Genomic DNA, 18,451 nt, shown 5'->3' on the forward strand with positions numbered 1-18,451 from the left:
CACTACTAAGTAGATGACTAGCATACAAGTTGAAAAAGGAGAAAGAGAAGAAAGTTATATACAAACTGGTAGATGAGAAGAGAACTCACCACCAGAATGAAGATAAAAAGAAAATAATCCAGGAATTTTTAAGGAAACATTACAGTCTCAAGAAAAATGTCAGAGGATTCAATAAAACAACATTTCAAAAAAGCAGGCCTACCTAAAATAATTTTTGGAATACAAGACGCACTCCCCCCACAAAAAAAATGATGGTGGAAATGTTGGTGTGTCTTATACACCAAATACAACCATTTTTGGTTTCCTGAAGCCCCAACCTCCACATCCCATAATGGGATCGGCAGAGAGTCTAGGAAGACTACACAGAGCTCCTGGGGGCTGGGGGAAGACAAAACACCCCGTTCATGGAAAAAGAGCAAAAATTGGGCTGTTTTTCATAAAACTGGGGGGCTTTTGGCTTTCCTCCAGCCCCCAGGAGCTCTCTGTGACTTCTCAGATAGTATACCCCTGATTCTTGTGAAAAATGGGCCACTGTTAGCAAAAGCAGGAGCCTTTTTCCTTCCCTCAACCCCCAGAAGCTCTCTGTAGGCTTCCCAAACCCTCTACTCCCAAAATGTTTGCAAAATGGGCCCCCTTTTGTCTTTCCCCAGCCCCTAGGACCTCTCTGCAGGCATCCAAAACAACCCCCCCAAAAAAACTTACTTATCATACACTCCTCCACTTGCAACAGAATGCCCTACACAACTAGACTTACAATCCTAGGTTTAGAAAGCTTAAAACTACGTTGTCTTAAACACAACCTAAGCATAGCCCATAAAATCATCTGCTACAATGTTCTTTCTATCAATGGCTACTTCAGCTTCAACCATAACTACACACGAGCACACAACAGATACAAACTTAAAGTAAACCGCTCTAAACATGACTGCAGGAAATATGACTTTAGTAACCGAGTAGTTGATGCACAAAACTCACTACCAGACTCTGTAGTATCATCACTTAATCCCAAAAATGTTACTCATAGATTATTTGTTGACCTCTCCCGATTTCTAAGAGGGCGTGCACATGTGCACTAGAGTGTCTTCCATCCCCTATCCTAATGTTTCGCTTTAATAGTATCATGTATAAAAATATTATATGTTTGTGTTCCACTAATACGTATATGACAAACAAATAAATAAACAAATAAAAAATAAATAAATTAGAAATCTTTTATCCAAATCATGCACACTACTGTAAGAATCATATTGTCTTGATTCTTTCGTCCTAGTTCTCATAGTCTCAGTTCGGCCATAATGGCCATCCTCTCTCCCACTGGTCAAAAGGGTTCCATGGAGATCCTTGGAGTCCTTGCATCAAACTTTTTTTCTCAGCTACTTCTTAAAATGTTGAGAAGAAAATTGAACATGTACTTTATCATCCAAGAGTCAGAGGTGACTCAGTGTACCATAACAATCTCAATCTTAACAGAGTTAAGTGAAATTTCATAACTGGATTAAAAAATAACCTTTTGGACTTTATATAATGTATTGCAAAGTGGAAAATTTGTGGGAAAATATTGACATTTTAATCTTATTTTAGCTCTCCTACTTTCCTTTATTTGAAAATAAGGTGATGGACAGCTCAATCTCCTTAAAAAAATAGTAATTTCTGACTAAAAATCCTCAAAAGGGCAACTTTAATGTCTTTGTTTCTCATGCTGTAAATTAATGGATTCAACAAAGCTGGAACAATGGAATACATTATTGTTATTGTGAAGTTTGGATGTGATTGACTATCAGCTGTAGGTTTGAGGTAAGCAAGACAAGAAGTAAACAAAAATATGAAGAAAATAACCAAATGTGGTAAGCAAGTAGAGAAGGCCTTTTTCCTTCCTTCAGCAGAAGGAATTCTCAGTACAGCAGAGAAGACATATACATAAGTAACAATGACAAAGGCAAAACAAGCAGTTGATAACATAGCAATAAATATTTGAAATCCAGTTTCAAATCGATATAAATCAGAACAAGCAATCTTAAGTAAATATGGGACTTCACAGAAGAACTGGTCAATACTGTTAGAGCAGAAAGGAGTCATGAAAGTGAAAAGAGTTTGCAATGAAGCATTGAGAAGGCTGGCAGTCCATACACCGGCAATCATCTTGGTACAAGCCTTTCTATTCATTATCATTACATAATATAAAGGGTCACAAATGGCAATATATCGATCATAGGCCATGACAGTAAGCAAAAAAATATCACAGCTCAGGAAAAATAACAAAAACATGACTTGGGCAACACACCCAGAATGAGAAATAGTTCTTATATTTGTAAGAAAATTAAAGAGAGTTTTTGGGATTATGGCTGAAACTGAACCAATATCTTGAATTGCTAAATTTGTTAGAAAGAAGTACATGGGGATGTGAAAATGGTGATCACAAATAACAACTGAGATGATGAAAAGATTCCATGTTACTGTCATTAAATATAGTATCAGTAGCAAAGACACATGCATAACCTGTATTTCCCAAATCTTTGAAAATTTCCAGAGAAGAAACTCAGAAGTATTATTATCCATTCTTAAATAATACGCTCTAGGAGAAAGAAAACAATTCTTTAAATATTTCCCATTCAGTTCAGTTGATAATGAGTTGTGGAATGATGGATCAGCTTTTAGTGACGAATATCATATTAAAACCTGACTCTAAAAATTATTGACTCTTTAAATATAACCAAATTGAGTTTTCTTGAAATTCAGGATGATTATTTATCCCCTTTGTTTTGGGTTTGCATTATAATGTTGGGCTTAGAGATACTTGAATTTGTTTGTTTACCCTAACTTAATCAGAATAGGAGCTTAAAGCAAGAAGGTTACTGTTATCAAGTCAGATAAATGCTACTGAAAGTTTATTCAAATTTAACTTGCAGAGATAAAGCAAGTACAATGCACTACCATTATTTGCTGAAGTGAATTTAAAGTACGAAACACACAACTTTAGATAGGACAGGTTTATCTGATTTCACAGGAGTAGCTCTAGAATTCTGTTTAAGGGTTTAGAAAATGTATATCGATTCAGAATTACCATTTTTTCTAAATCCCTGTCTTTAATTCTTATAGAAACATCTTATTTGTGTTAGGTTGAGAATACATTAGCTATTTTTATTTATTTTGGCACCTGTGAACAAAAAGAAAGGTTTTGTTAGTTTTAAACCATCATTTTAAAGCCTTTAAAAAATATATATAATTGGCCTTTTATTTGAACAGTAAGATTTAAATTATGGCATTGGTTATATTTTTTAAACCTTTGAATGATCTTCTCATATTTACCTAGTTTTACAAAAAATTAGGATTGTGAAAATAGCTTCTAGTGAAAACCCCCTTTTCTGTTTGATGACTTAATTTGAATTAAAAATTAAAAGATAAACATCTTGTTTATAAGGCGAATGAAAATATTTTCAAAGTATCTATTTAACAACTGACACAAAGTGAAAAATAAAACATTAGATTAAAGAAAAATAATTGAAATTAAATTACATGAGACCATGGTAATTCTTCTTAATAAGCTAAATATCAGCCACTAACCTGAAAAATTGTCTGTACAATACCTAAAAAGGAATTGGAAAGAAAACAGTGGCAAAAAGTATTGTTTGTTCTATTTGATTAATTTAGGATGTTTTAAATTTAGTTCTGTTTATTTCCATTTCTCCCCTTAAATAAAAGTTCCTGATTTCTCCATAAATAGCTAACATTTAAATTGTAATTTGTATTTTGTTGGAATTGTAATTGCAAAGAAAGGGAAGACTTATGAATATTAAAAGAAAGAAAATGATGAATAATGTATAATTCAAAATAAATAGAAGTTAATAACTCACCATTTCTATCCTTGTTTATTCATGAAGATTTCTTTGTTTTTCTTGTTTTATTTTCAAAGCCGCATTAAAATCTAAGTAATTTTTCAGTCAGCATATTTTCCCCAACAATCTGAATCCACATTTTACTAACTTTGAAAGGATGGAAGACTGACATGCTGTCAACTCCTGATCTTATATAACCAAATTCTCTTCACAACACCAGTTTTTAAACCAGTGATTTGTTTCTAAAATTGTTTGCTCTTTCATTGGATGTTGGCCTTTTGTTGAAAGTATGTGTGAAAATACTAATTCATGAGGTTGATTGTTTTCATACATTTCTCAGTTAATCTTTGATTTTCACTGCAGGGAGACAACATGCCTCACTATATTGACTATTTGGTCTGTACAGTCAAGAAACATTTTGCACAGTTTCTCCTTCATATCTCAAAACATCAGGAACCTGTATTGCAAACTCACTGAAGCAAGCACAACTTTCAAAAAATGTAATTCCCTCAAGAATGATGGCTGCCATAATTTGGAAAGATTGTGTAAATTAGCCCTTTTGCGGCGGAGGCGGAGTAACACTCAGACACAGATAGTGGGTATAACGTGTCACTTTATTGTAATTTACATAATTAATTAATTAATTCATTCATTCACTGAATTTATGACCTGCAGAGGTGTAAATAAGTCTTCGAGCTCCTTCCTGCTGCCCCAACCGGAACCGGAACCGGAATAAAAGCAATATAAAAACAGTTTAAATCCCTAAGCTAAAAAACATTTATTTATTATGAATGGAGAGCCAATCAAAATAAATGTTCTCAAAGCATAAAAAGTTGTAACCTTATATGAATTTGCTTGGAATTGAGCTTGACTTGAAGGAAACTGCTGATATGAGACAGATATTAAAGAAAATGTTGACAGCCCAGCATGAAAAATAATGTAACAAAAATGTTCCATATTCACCAAGATTAGTATTACCTTAATGAATCATCATAACATCAGCAGAGGTGAAATCAGACTCATTTAAACTCAGTAGAATTTAGACAGCAAGGTTGTCACACGAAAAGTGCACAGTCTTGCCCCAAAATTGTTCCCCCCAGAGCTCTAAAGCCACCACTAGGGGGAAGAGTTCCAAAAATGTGAGATCCTTAACAATAGAAGAGGCTCTCCATTCCGGAGGCCACATAGAATAGCACCATTGGTCACCCAAAATAGCTCCGAACCCGCGGGTCCCTGCAGCATCTAAAAGCAATTGCAACTCAGCTTCCAAAAGAAGACAGACCATTAAAGTGTGCTAAAAAACCTTGCCATATGCCATCATGCCTGACCCCGGCACACAAACGCGTCCAATGATGGGGTAAGCAAAGCCCTTTCATCACCATATAAAAACGATGTGAAAAGGCCCTGCCAGGGGCCACCACCCGGCAGGCAAAATTAAGCAACCCGGCCAACTCCTGTAGTTGGCAAAGGATGACCTTACGGCTCGCTAGAACCTGATCCAATTTACATTGACTCTTAAGAAGCTTCTCTAAAGGCAATCTGCAAGATTGCGCAACAGAATCTAATTCGATACCAAGAAGGGTAATCCTGGTGGCGGGGCCTTCAGTCTTCTCCAGGGCTAAAGGAACCCCCAGCTGAGCACAAAGAGCTTCAAAGGCTGACATCGGAGCCATGCACTACTCCGAATGCGCAGGCCCAGCCATCAGGAAATCATCAAGGTAATGAATTACTGAACCCGACCCGGATCGCCTCCTGAGAGCCCATTCCAGAAAGGTGCTAAAGCTCTCAGACAGGGAGCAAGATACAAAGCAGCTCATAGGCAATGCTCGGTCCACATAATAGCCATCCTCAAAGTGGAAACCCAGGAGTTCATAGGGTCAGACGTAAGGTCAATAAGGCCATTGGCAAGTTGGTTACAGAGTTTGGTGGGGTAGTTATTTCCCATCCCAGTATTACAATTGATCAGCCATGGCTTTATCGTGCTGACAGGGTTCACCTTTCATAACAGGGGAATGCCATCTTTTTACAGGACCTGCAGAGGTCTCTGCGTGAGCTGGCACAGGTAGGAGGGAGTCAGGAAGCCAAGATAGGGATCCTTAGCAGGTTAGGGGCGGAAATTGGGAGGTGCTAGCAAGTGCATGTTCTCTGTTGGGCATCTTTTGGGATGCTTGGCAGACTCGCTCCAAGGGCTCATGGTGGCTTTTAAACTGGCCTGAGCAATTGGGGAGAAGTTGCCTCTGGGTCTCGCCCATTTCATTTGCCTTTCAGGGATTGGACGACGAGACCTCCCACATGCCTTGCATGGCTTGGATCCAGATGAGGGCATGGTCCCCTTCACCTGGATCAGCATGGAGCTACACCCTGAGTTGCCCAGGAAGTTTTTGTTACATCATTTCTGCCCCAAATTTTCTTAGTTGACCTCTGCGGGTCCCATTTTAGTTTTGAATTAAATAAGTTTATTTAATTAATAAAAATGACCCAGTTTAAATCCAGGTCTATGTCCGTGTTGTTACTCCGCTTCCGCTGCAAAACAGGACAGTAGGACAGTGACGGTAGGCATAGTGGTGTGTCATCACCAGTTACAGCAAACCACCTTTCCAAGATGAAGGAAATCAGCAACTGGTAGATGACCTGAATATGTTCTACTGCAGGTTTGAAAAGAAACTACAGCCACCTACTCCACAACTTCCATCCCAGACACAACAACAACAGCCAAATCTCCTACAACTGAACCCATCTCATTAGGTTTACAACCCTTGGTGATCACAGAAAAGGAAGTGCAAGATCTATTTCATGGACAGAAGCCCAGAAAAGCACCAGGCCCAGACAAGATAACTCCTTCTTGCTTAAAAGTCTGTGCTGACCACATCTTCACCCAAATCTTCAACAAATCACTAGAGCTGTGCTATGTTCCTTCCTGCTTCAAATGCTCTACTATTATCCCAATGCGGAAAAAGCCCTTCATCAAGGAACTGAATGACTACAGACCAGTTGCTCTAACATCTATAGCTATGAAAACATTTGAAAGGCTAGTGATGTCCCACTTGAAAACCATCACAGATCCACTGCTAGACCCCCTGCAATTTGCATACTGAGCAAATAGATTGACAGATGATGCCGTTAATATAGCTCTGCACTACATCCTACAGCATCTTGAATCTCCAAAGACCTATGCTATGGTCCTTTTTGTAGACTTTAATTCACCATTCAACACCATCATACCAGGCATTCTTTAACTAAACTAAATCAGTTAGCAGAACCTGAACACATTTGTAAGTGGATCACAAGTTTCCTAAGAGACAGAAAGCAGCAGGCGAAGCTAGGCAAAATCACACCAGATACCTGTACAATTAGCACAACCTCCCACCCCCAAGACTGTGTACTCTCACCACTTCTCTTCTCTGTATATATCAATGATTGCATTTCGAACAACCCACCTGTTAAGCTACTGAAGTGATTGGTCTCATTTGAGACAACAATGAAATCACATAGAGAGAGGAAGTTGAACAACCTGTATACTGCATGAGTCAAAAATAGGGCTGTGAAAATATTTACTGACTTCTCACATCCTGGGCATAAACTGTTTCAATTCCTAACCTCAAAACGCACTACAGAGCACTGCACACCAAGATAACTAGACACAAGAACAGTTTTTCCGAAATGCCATTACTCTGCTAAACAAATCATTCCCTTAACACTGTCAAACTATTTACTAAGTCTGCACTACTATAACAATAACTGTTAAATGTTAAATGTTAAAGTTTTGGGGGTTTGGGGAAGAAACCACAGAGCCAGGTAATACATTCCGTGCATTGATTACTCTATTGCTGAAGTATTTTCTGCAGTCGGGTTTGGAACGGTTTACATTTAGTTTGAATTTATTATGTGCTCATGTATTGCTGTGGTTGAAGGTGAAGTGGTCATTAACAGGAAGGACATTTTGGTATATGATTTTATGAACTACATTTAGATCATATCAGAGGTGATGTAATTGTAAATTACATAAATTACATTAATTGTAAATTGTCTAATCCCAGTATTTCAAGTCTGGGGAAATAAGGTATTTTGTTGTGAGTGGTGGAGTGAAGGGCTCTTCCTGTGAAATATTTCTGGACTCTCTCTATTGTATTAATGTCCGATATGTAATGCAGGTTTCTACTTGCTGGGAGTAATTATAACCATTGGCAGCAATAAAGAAACACAAATTATTTTTTAAAAATTGAGACCATGAAGTATTTATTAAAAATACTTGTCACTGTTAAATCAATTCAACATGCAAATTTTATAATTGTGTAATTGTATGGAATAGGACATTGAATATTAATGTTTTGTGTGAATGTTAGAAAACTACATAAAAACTACAGAAAACTACATCAAAAATTTCAATAGACCTTAGACTATTTCTGACAATGAACTGTATATTTATATGGTATAGAAATCAATAAATCATTAATACAGTTAGCCTATATGTATTTTCCATGACCTAAAGTTGTTTTGTTCCAGTAAGAAGAACATTTATTCTTCATTTGAGATATTTTTATATTTGCAGACATCACATTTAGACTTGGAAGAGATTTCATGTACGAGACATGGAAAAAATGAAGAAAAGATGTTGATAAGCCACTTTTGAAAATGTTGCCATGAAAACTGCAGAAACCTATTCTATGGGCACCAGGGGATAGTACTGATACAATGGACCATAATACCATCAGTCTCTACATATATGAAGAATGAATAAAATAAATTTGTTATCTGCAACTGGGGGAATGGTTGTATAAGTTTTATACCATATACTTATTTTTCTCTTGTCTGATCAAATGAAAAGCTAGCTCAGGACACAATTCACATTTCTTTAAAATGCAGTGACATGTGACTATAAAGTCTTGAAAGAGCAATTTTGATGTCCTTGTTTCTCATGTTGTAGATTAATGGATTCATCATGGGTGGAATAATGGAATACATTATTGTAATTATGAAATCAAGATGAGGTGGACTGTCAGATATGACTCTTAGATAAGCAAAACTAGCAGTAAAGAAAAATATGGAGAAAACAATAATGTGTGGTAAGCAAGTAGAGAATGCTTTTGTTCTTCCTTCAACTGAAGGAATTCTCAGAACAGCAGAGAAAACATTCACATAAGTCAGCAGAACAAAAACAAAACAACCCAGTGATAATGTACCAGTGAAGGCCATAACTCCAATTTCATATATGTATGAACTAGAACAAGCAAGCTTAAGTAAATAAGGAATTTCACAGTAAAACTGATTAATAATCTTAGAACAGAAAGGGGTAAGAAAAGTGACAGTACTATGTAATGAAGCATTGAGAAGGCTGGCTGTCCATACACTGCCAATCATTTTGGTGCAGGTCTTCCTATTCATTATCATTTCATATTGTAAAGGGTTACAAATGGCAATATACCGATCATATGCCATTACAGTAAGGAGGGATACATCACAAGTCAAGAAAAAGAAGAAGAACATGACTTGGGCAACACATCCAGCATGAAAAATAGTCCTAGTATTCATAAGAGAGTTAAAAACAGCTTTGGGAACAATGACTGAAATGGACCCAATGTCTTGCATGGCTAAATTCAACAGGAAGAAGTACATGGGAGTGTGAAGGTGTGGGTCAAACACAATAGCAGAGATGATGACAAGGTTCCCTGATAATGTCATTAAATAGAGTAACAGTAATAAAACCATGTGCATAATCTGTATCTCCCAAATTTCTGAGAATTCCCAGAGAAGAAAATCAGATGTATCATTATTCATTCTTAATAATGATATTCCTAGAAAGAAGAGAAAAAATGTTAAAATATTTCATATTCAATGCTTAGTTGAACTTCAACTTAATTGGATCAATATTTACAGAAGATTATAGTACAATTTGTTTCTTCATAATTATTAAAATATTCTGCGCAACAAATGTATGTAATTGTGTTTGCTTAAAGTTCAAGGTGCATATTTAAACTTCTATCATTTGTTATGCCTTTATTTTACAGTCTTGAGCTTAGAAATCTAAGCTATTTTATTGGTTTAATAACATTTCTAACACTAATTTGATCAGAGGTGGGAGCCTAAAGAAATCAATGGCAACTCTGTATAAGGAGAATCAATACAAAATGTTTTATAGGTGGCATTTACCACTGGCCAGGCTTGCCAAAATGTATCCTAACTTCTCCCCAATTTGTTAGAAATGTGAGAAAAAAACCTGGAACGTGTTACCATGTCTGGTGGATATGTGAGATTGCTAAGAATTACTGGTGAAAAGTTAAAAATATGTTAGACCAGATTACTGGGCTAAATATCCAAAGAAAACCGGAGCTTTTCCTATTAGGAATCCCCAGACAAAGTATTAAAAAAGAAAACTTTTATATCATAATCCATGTCTTAGCTGCTGCCAGAATATTATATGCGCAGTCCCAGAAACAAAAAATAAGTCCAACCACTTTAAATCTCTTAGCTAAAATCATGGAAGCCACTGAAATGTCAAAATTAACTATGGAATTACAAAATAGGGATGATTCAGAATTCTACAAATGGTATCACTGGCTAAAGAGAAAAAAAATCTTCAAATTTTAAAAAAAGACTACTGTCCAGCAATCTACGAACCAACTGTAAATACTATAAACAACTTACATAAGGCATTGATTGATTCAATATAGAGATACTTGAAACATTCTGAAAGCAAACCGTCAAAACACCAATAAGTATGACAAACCTAAATTTGAGGTTGTAATATACTGAGCCTCCAGCCAAGTAATCCCTTCTCCCTTTTCCCTTTCTTAGTCTTTCACTCTCTCTCTTTTGCCCCCCCTTTTTATTTATTCTGTTATTTTCAATGTGATATATATATAATTAAGTCAAGATAAATAGTGTGTACTATTCATGTGTGCTTTTTTTCTGTCCTTTTAAATAAATGAAGTTGTCAAATTGATTTGAAACCATTCGTCATTCACAACCCTCATTTTCTATAGAAGGTAGAGGTGTGATGGCCATTCACATCTGAGTGTGTGAGATTATCTCAGTTATGTTACATTGACACAGTTGAATTTATATGTATTCAATGTAACATAACTGAGATAATCTCACACCCTCAGATGTGAATGGCCATCTCACCTCTACCTTCTTTTATAGAAAATGAGGGCTGTGAATGAAGAATGGCTTCAAATCAATTTGACAACTTCATTTGAGTTAAGGATTTTATGTGGTCACCTTGTTTAGAATATGTGTGACTTTTTTAATGTGTCCATTTTAAATACTGTCAAAGCGCTTGATTCTAAAGATATTTTAAAATGAGATTCTAAAGGTATTCTAAAATATTTCAATTGATTTAAAGAAAATAATTGAAATCAAATCATATGAAGCCATAGAAAATCTTGATACACAACCAAATCTCAGCTTTTAAACTGAGTAAGGAATGTTTGTACAATCACTGAGTGTGTGAACCATGGGGAATGTTATTGATTTCTTAGATTATTTAATTATTTTAGAATTTATGATGTTCTAGTGTTATTGATTTTTATCTCTCTACTGAAATAAAAATTCCTGAATAATGACTTCTCTATAGACAACTAACACTTTTAATTTATATTTTGTTGGAATTCGAATTGGAAGAAATAGGTATAATATTTTTATTATAAATATGAATATTTATAATAAAAAGGGACAAAAATATAAATTCAAAGTAAATAAGTGAATAACTTACCATCTTTACCCACAAATATTATTCCAGATTTCTTTATCTGTTTTCTTATTGTCTTTCTAAAACAATCAGTGACATTTTATGTTGTACTGCATTTCCATGTGGTTTTATCTAATTTTTCTTGCCACTTCCCCTAAGATTTTTTTTAAAAACCAACTATTGCCACTGATATTATAAGAAGCTACCAGGTAGTGTATTTTTTTTAAAAAAAAATAGCAACAATTTCTTAAATTATTGCCCAAGTGTCTTTATTATTATAATGAACAAAGAGAAGTGGGACTAATTTGCAGATTCAATAATGAAAAACACATGAGCAATAAATCTGATTTATCAGTTTTTATGTTATGGAAACTTAAACTTCCTTAATTACATTATATTTTATTTACAGAAAAAGGATGGCTTATTATCAACTCTGATAATTTATTTTGGCTTTATAGGGTGGCAAATTCAAATTCAGCAAAATACTACTGTTAATATGCAGAAGACGTTTGCAGCTATCCATGCATATGCAGCTCTATTCTGAGTTCTTTGTGGTATAAGTAATCCCTAAAAATGCTTGCCTGCATTTTCAAATATATTTCTTGTGCATTAACTCAAAAATCAAACATTGACAAACAATCTGGTGGGCTGGAACTGATCCCCATTTTCTTTTCCTTCCTTCCTTCCTTCCTTCCTTCCTTCCTTTCTTCCTTTCTTTCTTCATCCTTCCTTCCTTCCCCCCTCTCTCCCTCCCTCCCACCTTTCTTGAAAGGTGACAATAAAACGGGAAGATTAATAATGAAAATACAATGGGAACACTTAGACATTAGAACATGTTACATCATTTACAAGTATAGTGATGTAACATGTTCTAGTGTCTGTCTATCTCTGTCTTCTGTCTGTCTGTCTATATGTCTGTCTTATATTTCAGGAATCATAGTTCTATCATTGATTTTGCTTTGATTGAATGGGAGATTTGCTTCAGCCTAATTACTTTAATTTAGTGCTCAGAAGAAATACAATTCATGTACCAAAGATTTTACCAGAGGATTCTCATGCCATATCCACAAATACTGGTTCAGAAGTGAGTTGTTCCTGGTTCAGCCCGGTTTTATAGCCCTAGCAAAGGGAGGCACCATCCACCCACCCAGAATGTGTATGCACAGAAGAATCACCCACGCACACACAAACTGGTAGCACTGGGTTTTAGAACCCAATACTATACTGGTTCCACTTCATTCTAAACCAGTTCAAATGTCTGCATGGTTTTTTAAGTGTAGCATAATATAGTCTATATTTCTGTCATTCAGAGACATAAATAAAGACACACATCTTTACAGGTTCAACACGTTATAACACTTAAAAAACAGAGGTTTCACTGCCTACATTATAACTATTTTTTATGATAGATATTTAGCTATCAAATTTTGACTACAAGAAGACTTCCCATTTCAAATTTTATGCTCTTCCATGGCTTCATTTTGTATACATTCCCCTTCCCTGCCCTTCTAAAATATTAATACATAGCACATATAATCTTCAATTATTGGCATAAGAAAAAAATATCATGTATTTGAAAAAAACATGTATTTGAAAGTTTCTACAGCACTGAAAAACATGAATTAGGACTAGAAGCTAAGACCATACCCTCTCACAATGGTGATATGATCACAATTTGGGATCTTGGCAATCATGCTTGCATTATCATCCAGTCACCTGATTGCTATTTGCAACCTCTACAGCTGGCTTACGACAAACAAAATCAATAGGGCCATAAAATGGCCAAAGAACAGGTCTTGTCATGTGTTAACTTGCTTAACGACTATATCACTTAATGACACTATCTATCTATCTATCTATCTATCTATCTATCTATCTATCTATCTATCTATCTATCTATCTATCTATCTGTTGTGGTTGGCTCTGGGCCAGCTCCTGCCCCAAGGACTGTGGGGGTGGATGTGGGTGAAACATCCAAATGTCACAGGCCTGTTTTGCTGCTGACAGCTTTGGGAAGTGAATTATTGGACTATATTATGGACTATATTATTATAGTCACCCATTTCAGCAAACAACTTTGATTATGATGCATTGTGGCAGGCCAGTAAAGGTAACTGTGCCCACATATGGATCTAAATGCAGCCTGCACAAACCTGTATGAGATGGAGCCATGGAAAAAATTGTGGCTAGCTAATTTTGAAAATGTTGTCAAAAAAGGCAGCAACATGTCAGGTAGCTATATTCTAAAGAAAGTATCTTTTCCAAATGTTTTTAAGGACAGCATTTGTAGAACATATTCCACTATATCTGTGATGTATAACTAAATTATTGGTTCCTCGATTCTTCTTTTTTAAAATCGGAGAGCTAATATCTAGCTGTTAATATTTGTTTTAAATGTTCACAAAGCATAAGATGATGTACAGCTGAAGCTCCTAAAGAGACAGATTGAAAACAGATTTTTTTTCATTATAAAACAATAACAACAACAACTACCCCAAACCATGATACATTCACAAATATTAAAACATTTATAATTGTTTGTATATATTTTTGTGTATTCATTTGAACACTAAGCAACATTGAATATAAAACTAGTACTCATTTCTACCAAAATCGATTAAATATTAATTATGATCATAGGCCACCATAAGAAGGTTTGAATACAAACAATCAATTAATTTAATGACCAGGCTCAAATTAACATACTATGGACATGTTATAAGAAGACCCAAATGTCAGGATAAAACTATAATGCTAATAAATGTGGAAAGAAGAAAAAAACAAGAGGATGAGCTGCAGCAAGGACAAAGGTGGGTTCTTCATGGTTTGGACTGGTTCAGCTGAACTGGTATTGACCCACTGGTGAGTCATGATGATCTCATTGAACTCGATCCTTTGGTGCCAGTCTTTGGACATCATTATCTCCCCCCCCCCCCCAATTTTTTGGAATATTTTTCTTCTTCTTTTTCTTCTGCACATGCGCAGAAGCCAAGTTTCTGGCACTACACATGTGTCACCATTTTGTTTTTGGCATTTTTTTAAAAAATTGTGGGGTTGCACATGGTGTGAGAGGAAGTGAACTGGCAGTGAGGTAAGTTGTAACTCACCCCTGAGTAACGAGGATGAATTTTGGAAAACGTGAAGCACCAGGTTAAGGATAAACATCATGGAGAAAGCTATCTATGGTTTCTAGGGTTTGAAAAAAATTTAATGGCACATAATGAATATTGATTCTAGTTGAAAAGCAACAGTTAACTCATGCCCCCCCCCAATTGTAATCAGAATAAAGAACAGAATTAAAGCAAAAACAAAAGAAATATAAATTTCCTATTTATTATTTATTTTCATTTATTTTATTGGATTTATAATCTGTCCAACTCCAGATAGACTCTGGGTGGTGTACATAAATAAAACCATATACAACAATAAAACAATTAAACCCCCAGTATAAAATATTCATCTTGAATAGCCCAGAATGAAGTACTACAGCTTAACTCAATTATGGGTCACATTTATATGCTAGAAGCATGTAAGATCTAAATGCAGAAATTTAACAAAAATGAAATATGACTTGAAGAAATCTGTCCATATGAGATGGGAAAATAAAAGAAAATATTAATAAGTTAATTTCAAAAATATTGCCAAGATAACTGCAGGGAATGGTCCCGTACTCACTAGGAGTCAGTGTTGGCTCAATGGACCATAGCATCATCAATCTTAACCTAGATTATATCAACCTCATAATCAATAAAATAAACTTTCTAAATTAAGCCAAGTGTCTGCAATCAGCAGAGATGCTATATAGGTTTTATATGAAATGTATATATATTTCTTTTCCTTTTTAGAATAGAAAAATATTTACACAAGTTACATTTCTTTAAAATAAAATGATCTCTGACCAAAAAATCTTGAAAGGGCAATTTTGATGTTCTTGTTTCTCATGCTGTAGATTAATGGATTCATCATGGGTGGAATAATAGAATACATTATTGTAATTATGAAATCAAGATGGGATGGATGATCAGATATGCGTCTTAGATAAGCAAAGGAACCAGTAAACATAAATATGGAGAAAACAGTGAGATGTGGTAGGCAAGTGGAGAACGCCTTTTTTCTCCCTTGTACAGAAGGGATTCTTAGAACAGCATTGAGAATCAGCATGTAGGTAGAAATGATGAAGACAAAACAACCAATTGTTAGTGAAACACTGAACACTACAACTCCAATTTCAATTACATATGAACCAGAGCAAGTAATCTTTAGTAAATGTGGGATTTCACAGTAGAATTGGTTGATAGTATTAGAGCAGAAAGGAGTAGTAAACATTTCAACACTGTGCACTGCAGCATTGACAAGGCAAGCAGTCCAAACACTTCCAATCATTTTGGCACAAGCTTTACTGTTCATTATTATTTCATATTGCAAAGGATTGCAAATAGCAACATACCGATCATATGCCATAACTGTAAGAAGGGCAACATCTGAGCCAAAGAAGAATAGAATCAAAAAGACTTGGACAACACAACCAACATATGAAATCTTCCTTATATCTGTAAGAGAATTAAAAACAGCTTTGGGAATAATGTCAGAAACAGAACCAATATCTTGCACAGCTAAGTTCATCAGGAAGAAATACATGGGGGTGTGTAGGTGGTGATCAGAAATAACAGCAATGATGATTAAAAGGTTTCCCGTTACTGTCACTATGTACAGTATTAATAATAATGTTATATACATAGTCTGTAGTTCCCAATTTGTAGAAAATTTCAAAAGGAGAAACCCAGATGTGTTGTTATCCATTTTTTATCATGACCTCCCTAGAAGAAAATGGACAAATATTAAAGATTTTCCTTTCAGAATAATTTAGAGAGATTTTTAAATGTAACTAAGAAATCATTAATAAACATGTTAACAATTTAAATAGTCTCCTCAGTCAATTATCTTCTTTTACAAATCAGTTGTATCAGTGTTATTTAATAGTAATCAGGTTATTGCTATATTTTGCCTTAAAATCAGATGCAAATGACAGCTTTGTTCATTTTTAACAGGTATTTAAGAAACTACATTTTTCATAAGTATCAGCCCTTCCTATCACAATGAGTGAAACTGAAATTTAAAATCTTGGGAAAGAAAATTGTTTAATCAGGCATTATCTTTGAAACATTAATTACTAACAATTTTTATTTGAATCCTGATGTGTCATTTTAAAAAAGAAGGAATAGAAATTGGTGGGCCAATTCCAGTTTTCAAATATAAAGTATATTATACTATCATTTCTAGTGTAATTCTTTCTTGTCATGTGGGGATTACTATCAACTTGTCCAGAGAATGTTTTTGGACAGTATTTTATTTGATTCTTTCTAAAAATAGATTTAAAACCTTGTAATTTTATATTTTTATGTAAATGACTTTTGAATTGATTTAAGGACGTTGCTATTCCTCAAAGAAATATTTGACATCCTGCATTTCTCATCCTTACCTTATGATAAAGAAATCAGTCTTTTTAAAATTGCTTATAAAATAAAAGTATTTCTTTGACCAAATTAATAATGTGTAATATGTTTGAAATCACTTTGAATCAAGATTTATATGAACAAAGGGATTGTAAGAGGTAAGTTCTGTTTAACAACTTAAATTACTTTCTTTAAATTCAGACAATTACCTTTATCTAAATTACTGATTTTTTTAATACTTAATGGTAGAACATCATATATTACTACATTTTACTGCTGTTTATTTTCTACTCTTAAATAACATTGCCTGAATAATAATGATGAAATGAATAATGCCTGACATTATAATGTGCTTACTTATTTACCTGGAAATGCGGTTGTTCATAAAGAGAAAGAAAGCCTATGATTAATAACAAAGGGATGGAAAATAGAAATAACTTATTGAAGAAAAAAATACCATCTTCATTCATGCAGATTTAAGATATAAATATTGTTATATCAACACATACTTGACAAAAATAAATAAATAAATATTTTTTAAATTTGTTTTTCCATGGTATTCTCTTTACACCTCTGCCAGTGAGATTTTATTATCAGCATTAATTAGGTGACTTCTTCTACCAAATTGTGATTTTCCCCAAAATTGTTAATAAGTCAGTCTCCATAGGCAGTACAGAACAGCCACTGGAGATTGGAGGCTTTTCTGAATCTCTTAAGATCATATTAACTTAGATGATTGGTTCTATAGAAAAAAAAACCACCCTGATCTTTTGATTTGGATTCTCAATAACACAAGGATGTATATGGTTGCACACAAATTGTTTCATGACAAACTAGCTCTAAAATTGAAATCCTAAAGCATATTTGTCAAAATAGGGAGTGGCATATCTAATCCTATTCCTGTTAACAGCGGCATACTCAAAGGCAGTGTACTAGGACCAACACTCTTTACATTCTATATAAATGAGGTTTGCTATCACATTACAACCAACTGCTTTCTCTTCGCCGATGATGTAAAACTTTTCAACACCACCAATAACACAGCTACCCTCCAAAAAGACCTTGAATTTGTATCAGAATGGTCAAACATCTGGCAACTCCAAAACTCAACCAAAAATGCTCTGTCCTACATACTGGCAAAAATAATCAGAACACTAAATACAAGCTAAACAAATAAGACCTTACAGAAACCTCACTCCATAAAAGACCTTGGAATACTCATACCAAATGACCTAAGTGCCAAAGCACACAACATTGATAGTGGTCAACAGTAGGAAGATTCTCGAGGTGAAGCAAACTAAGGACCAGTACAGAAAAACTGTAACTCAATGTCGTATTGACAGCTGGCAGAAGAAAGCATTGCATGGTCAGTTCTTGGAGAAGATTGAAGGGAAAGTGGATAAAGAAAAGACCTGGTCATGACTTACAAATGGAACACTCAAGAAAGAGACAAAAGGACTAAGAACTGGCCATTAGAA

The 18,451-nt window shown here is 34.7% G+C and overlaps 3 protein-coding genes across 3 annotated transcripts; all 3 read right to left on the reverse strand.

Moving 5' to 3' along the window:
• Nucleotides 1–1,632: 1,632 nt before the first annotated feature.
• LOC139153995 (olfactory receptor 14C36-like) lies at nucleotides 1,633–2,556 on the reverse strand. Its single transcript, XM_070728423.1, has one exon. It carries the CDS (start codon nucleotides 2,554–2,556, stop codon nucleotides 1,633–1,635), a length of 924 nt encoding a protein of 307 aa, XP_070584524.1.
• Nucleotides 2,557–8,675: 6,119 nt separating this feature from the next.
• On the reverse strand, nucleotides 8,676–9,608 carry LOC139153996 (olfactory receptor 14J1-like). The gene has a single exon (XM_070728424.1). The coding sequence runs from the start codon at nucleotides 9,606–9,608 to the stop codon at nucleotides 8,676–8,678; it is 933 nt and encodes a 310-aa protein (XP_070584525.1).
• A 5,779-nt stretch (nucleotides 9,609–15,387) lies between these two features.
• Nucleotides 15,388–16,320, reverse strand: LOC139153997 (olfactory receptor 14I1-like). Its single transcript, XM_070728425.1, has one exon. The coding sequence runs from the start codon at nucleotides 16,318–16,320 to the stop codon at nucleotides 15,388–15,390; it is 933 nt and encodes a 310-aa protein (XP_070584526.1).
• Between the last annotated feature and the right edge of the window lie 2,131 nt (nucleotides 16,321–18,451).

This window comes from Erythrolamprus reginae, chromosome Z (genome assembly GCF_031021105.1).
Source record: "Erythrolamprus reginae isolate rEryReg1 chromosome Z, rEryReg1.hap1, whole genome shotgun sequence".
Taxonomy (NCBI): domain Eukaryota; kingdom Metazoa; phylum Chordata; class Lepidosauria; order Squamata; family Dipsadidae; genus Erythrolamprus; species Erythrolamprus reginae.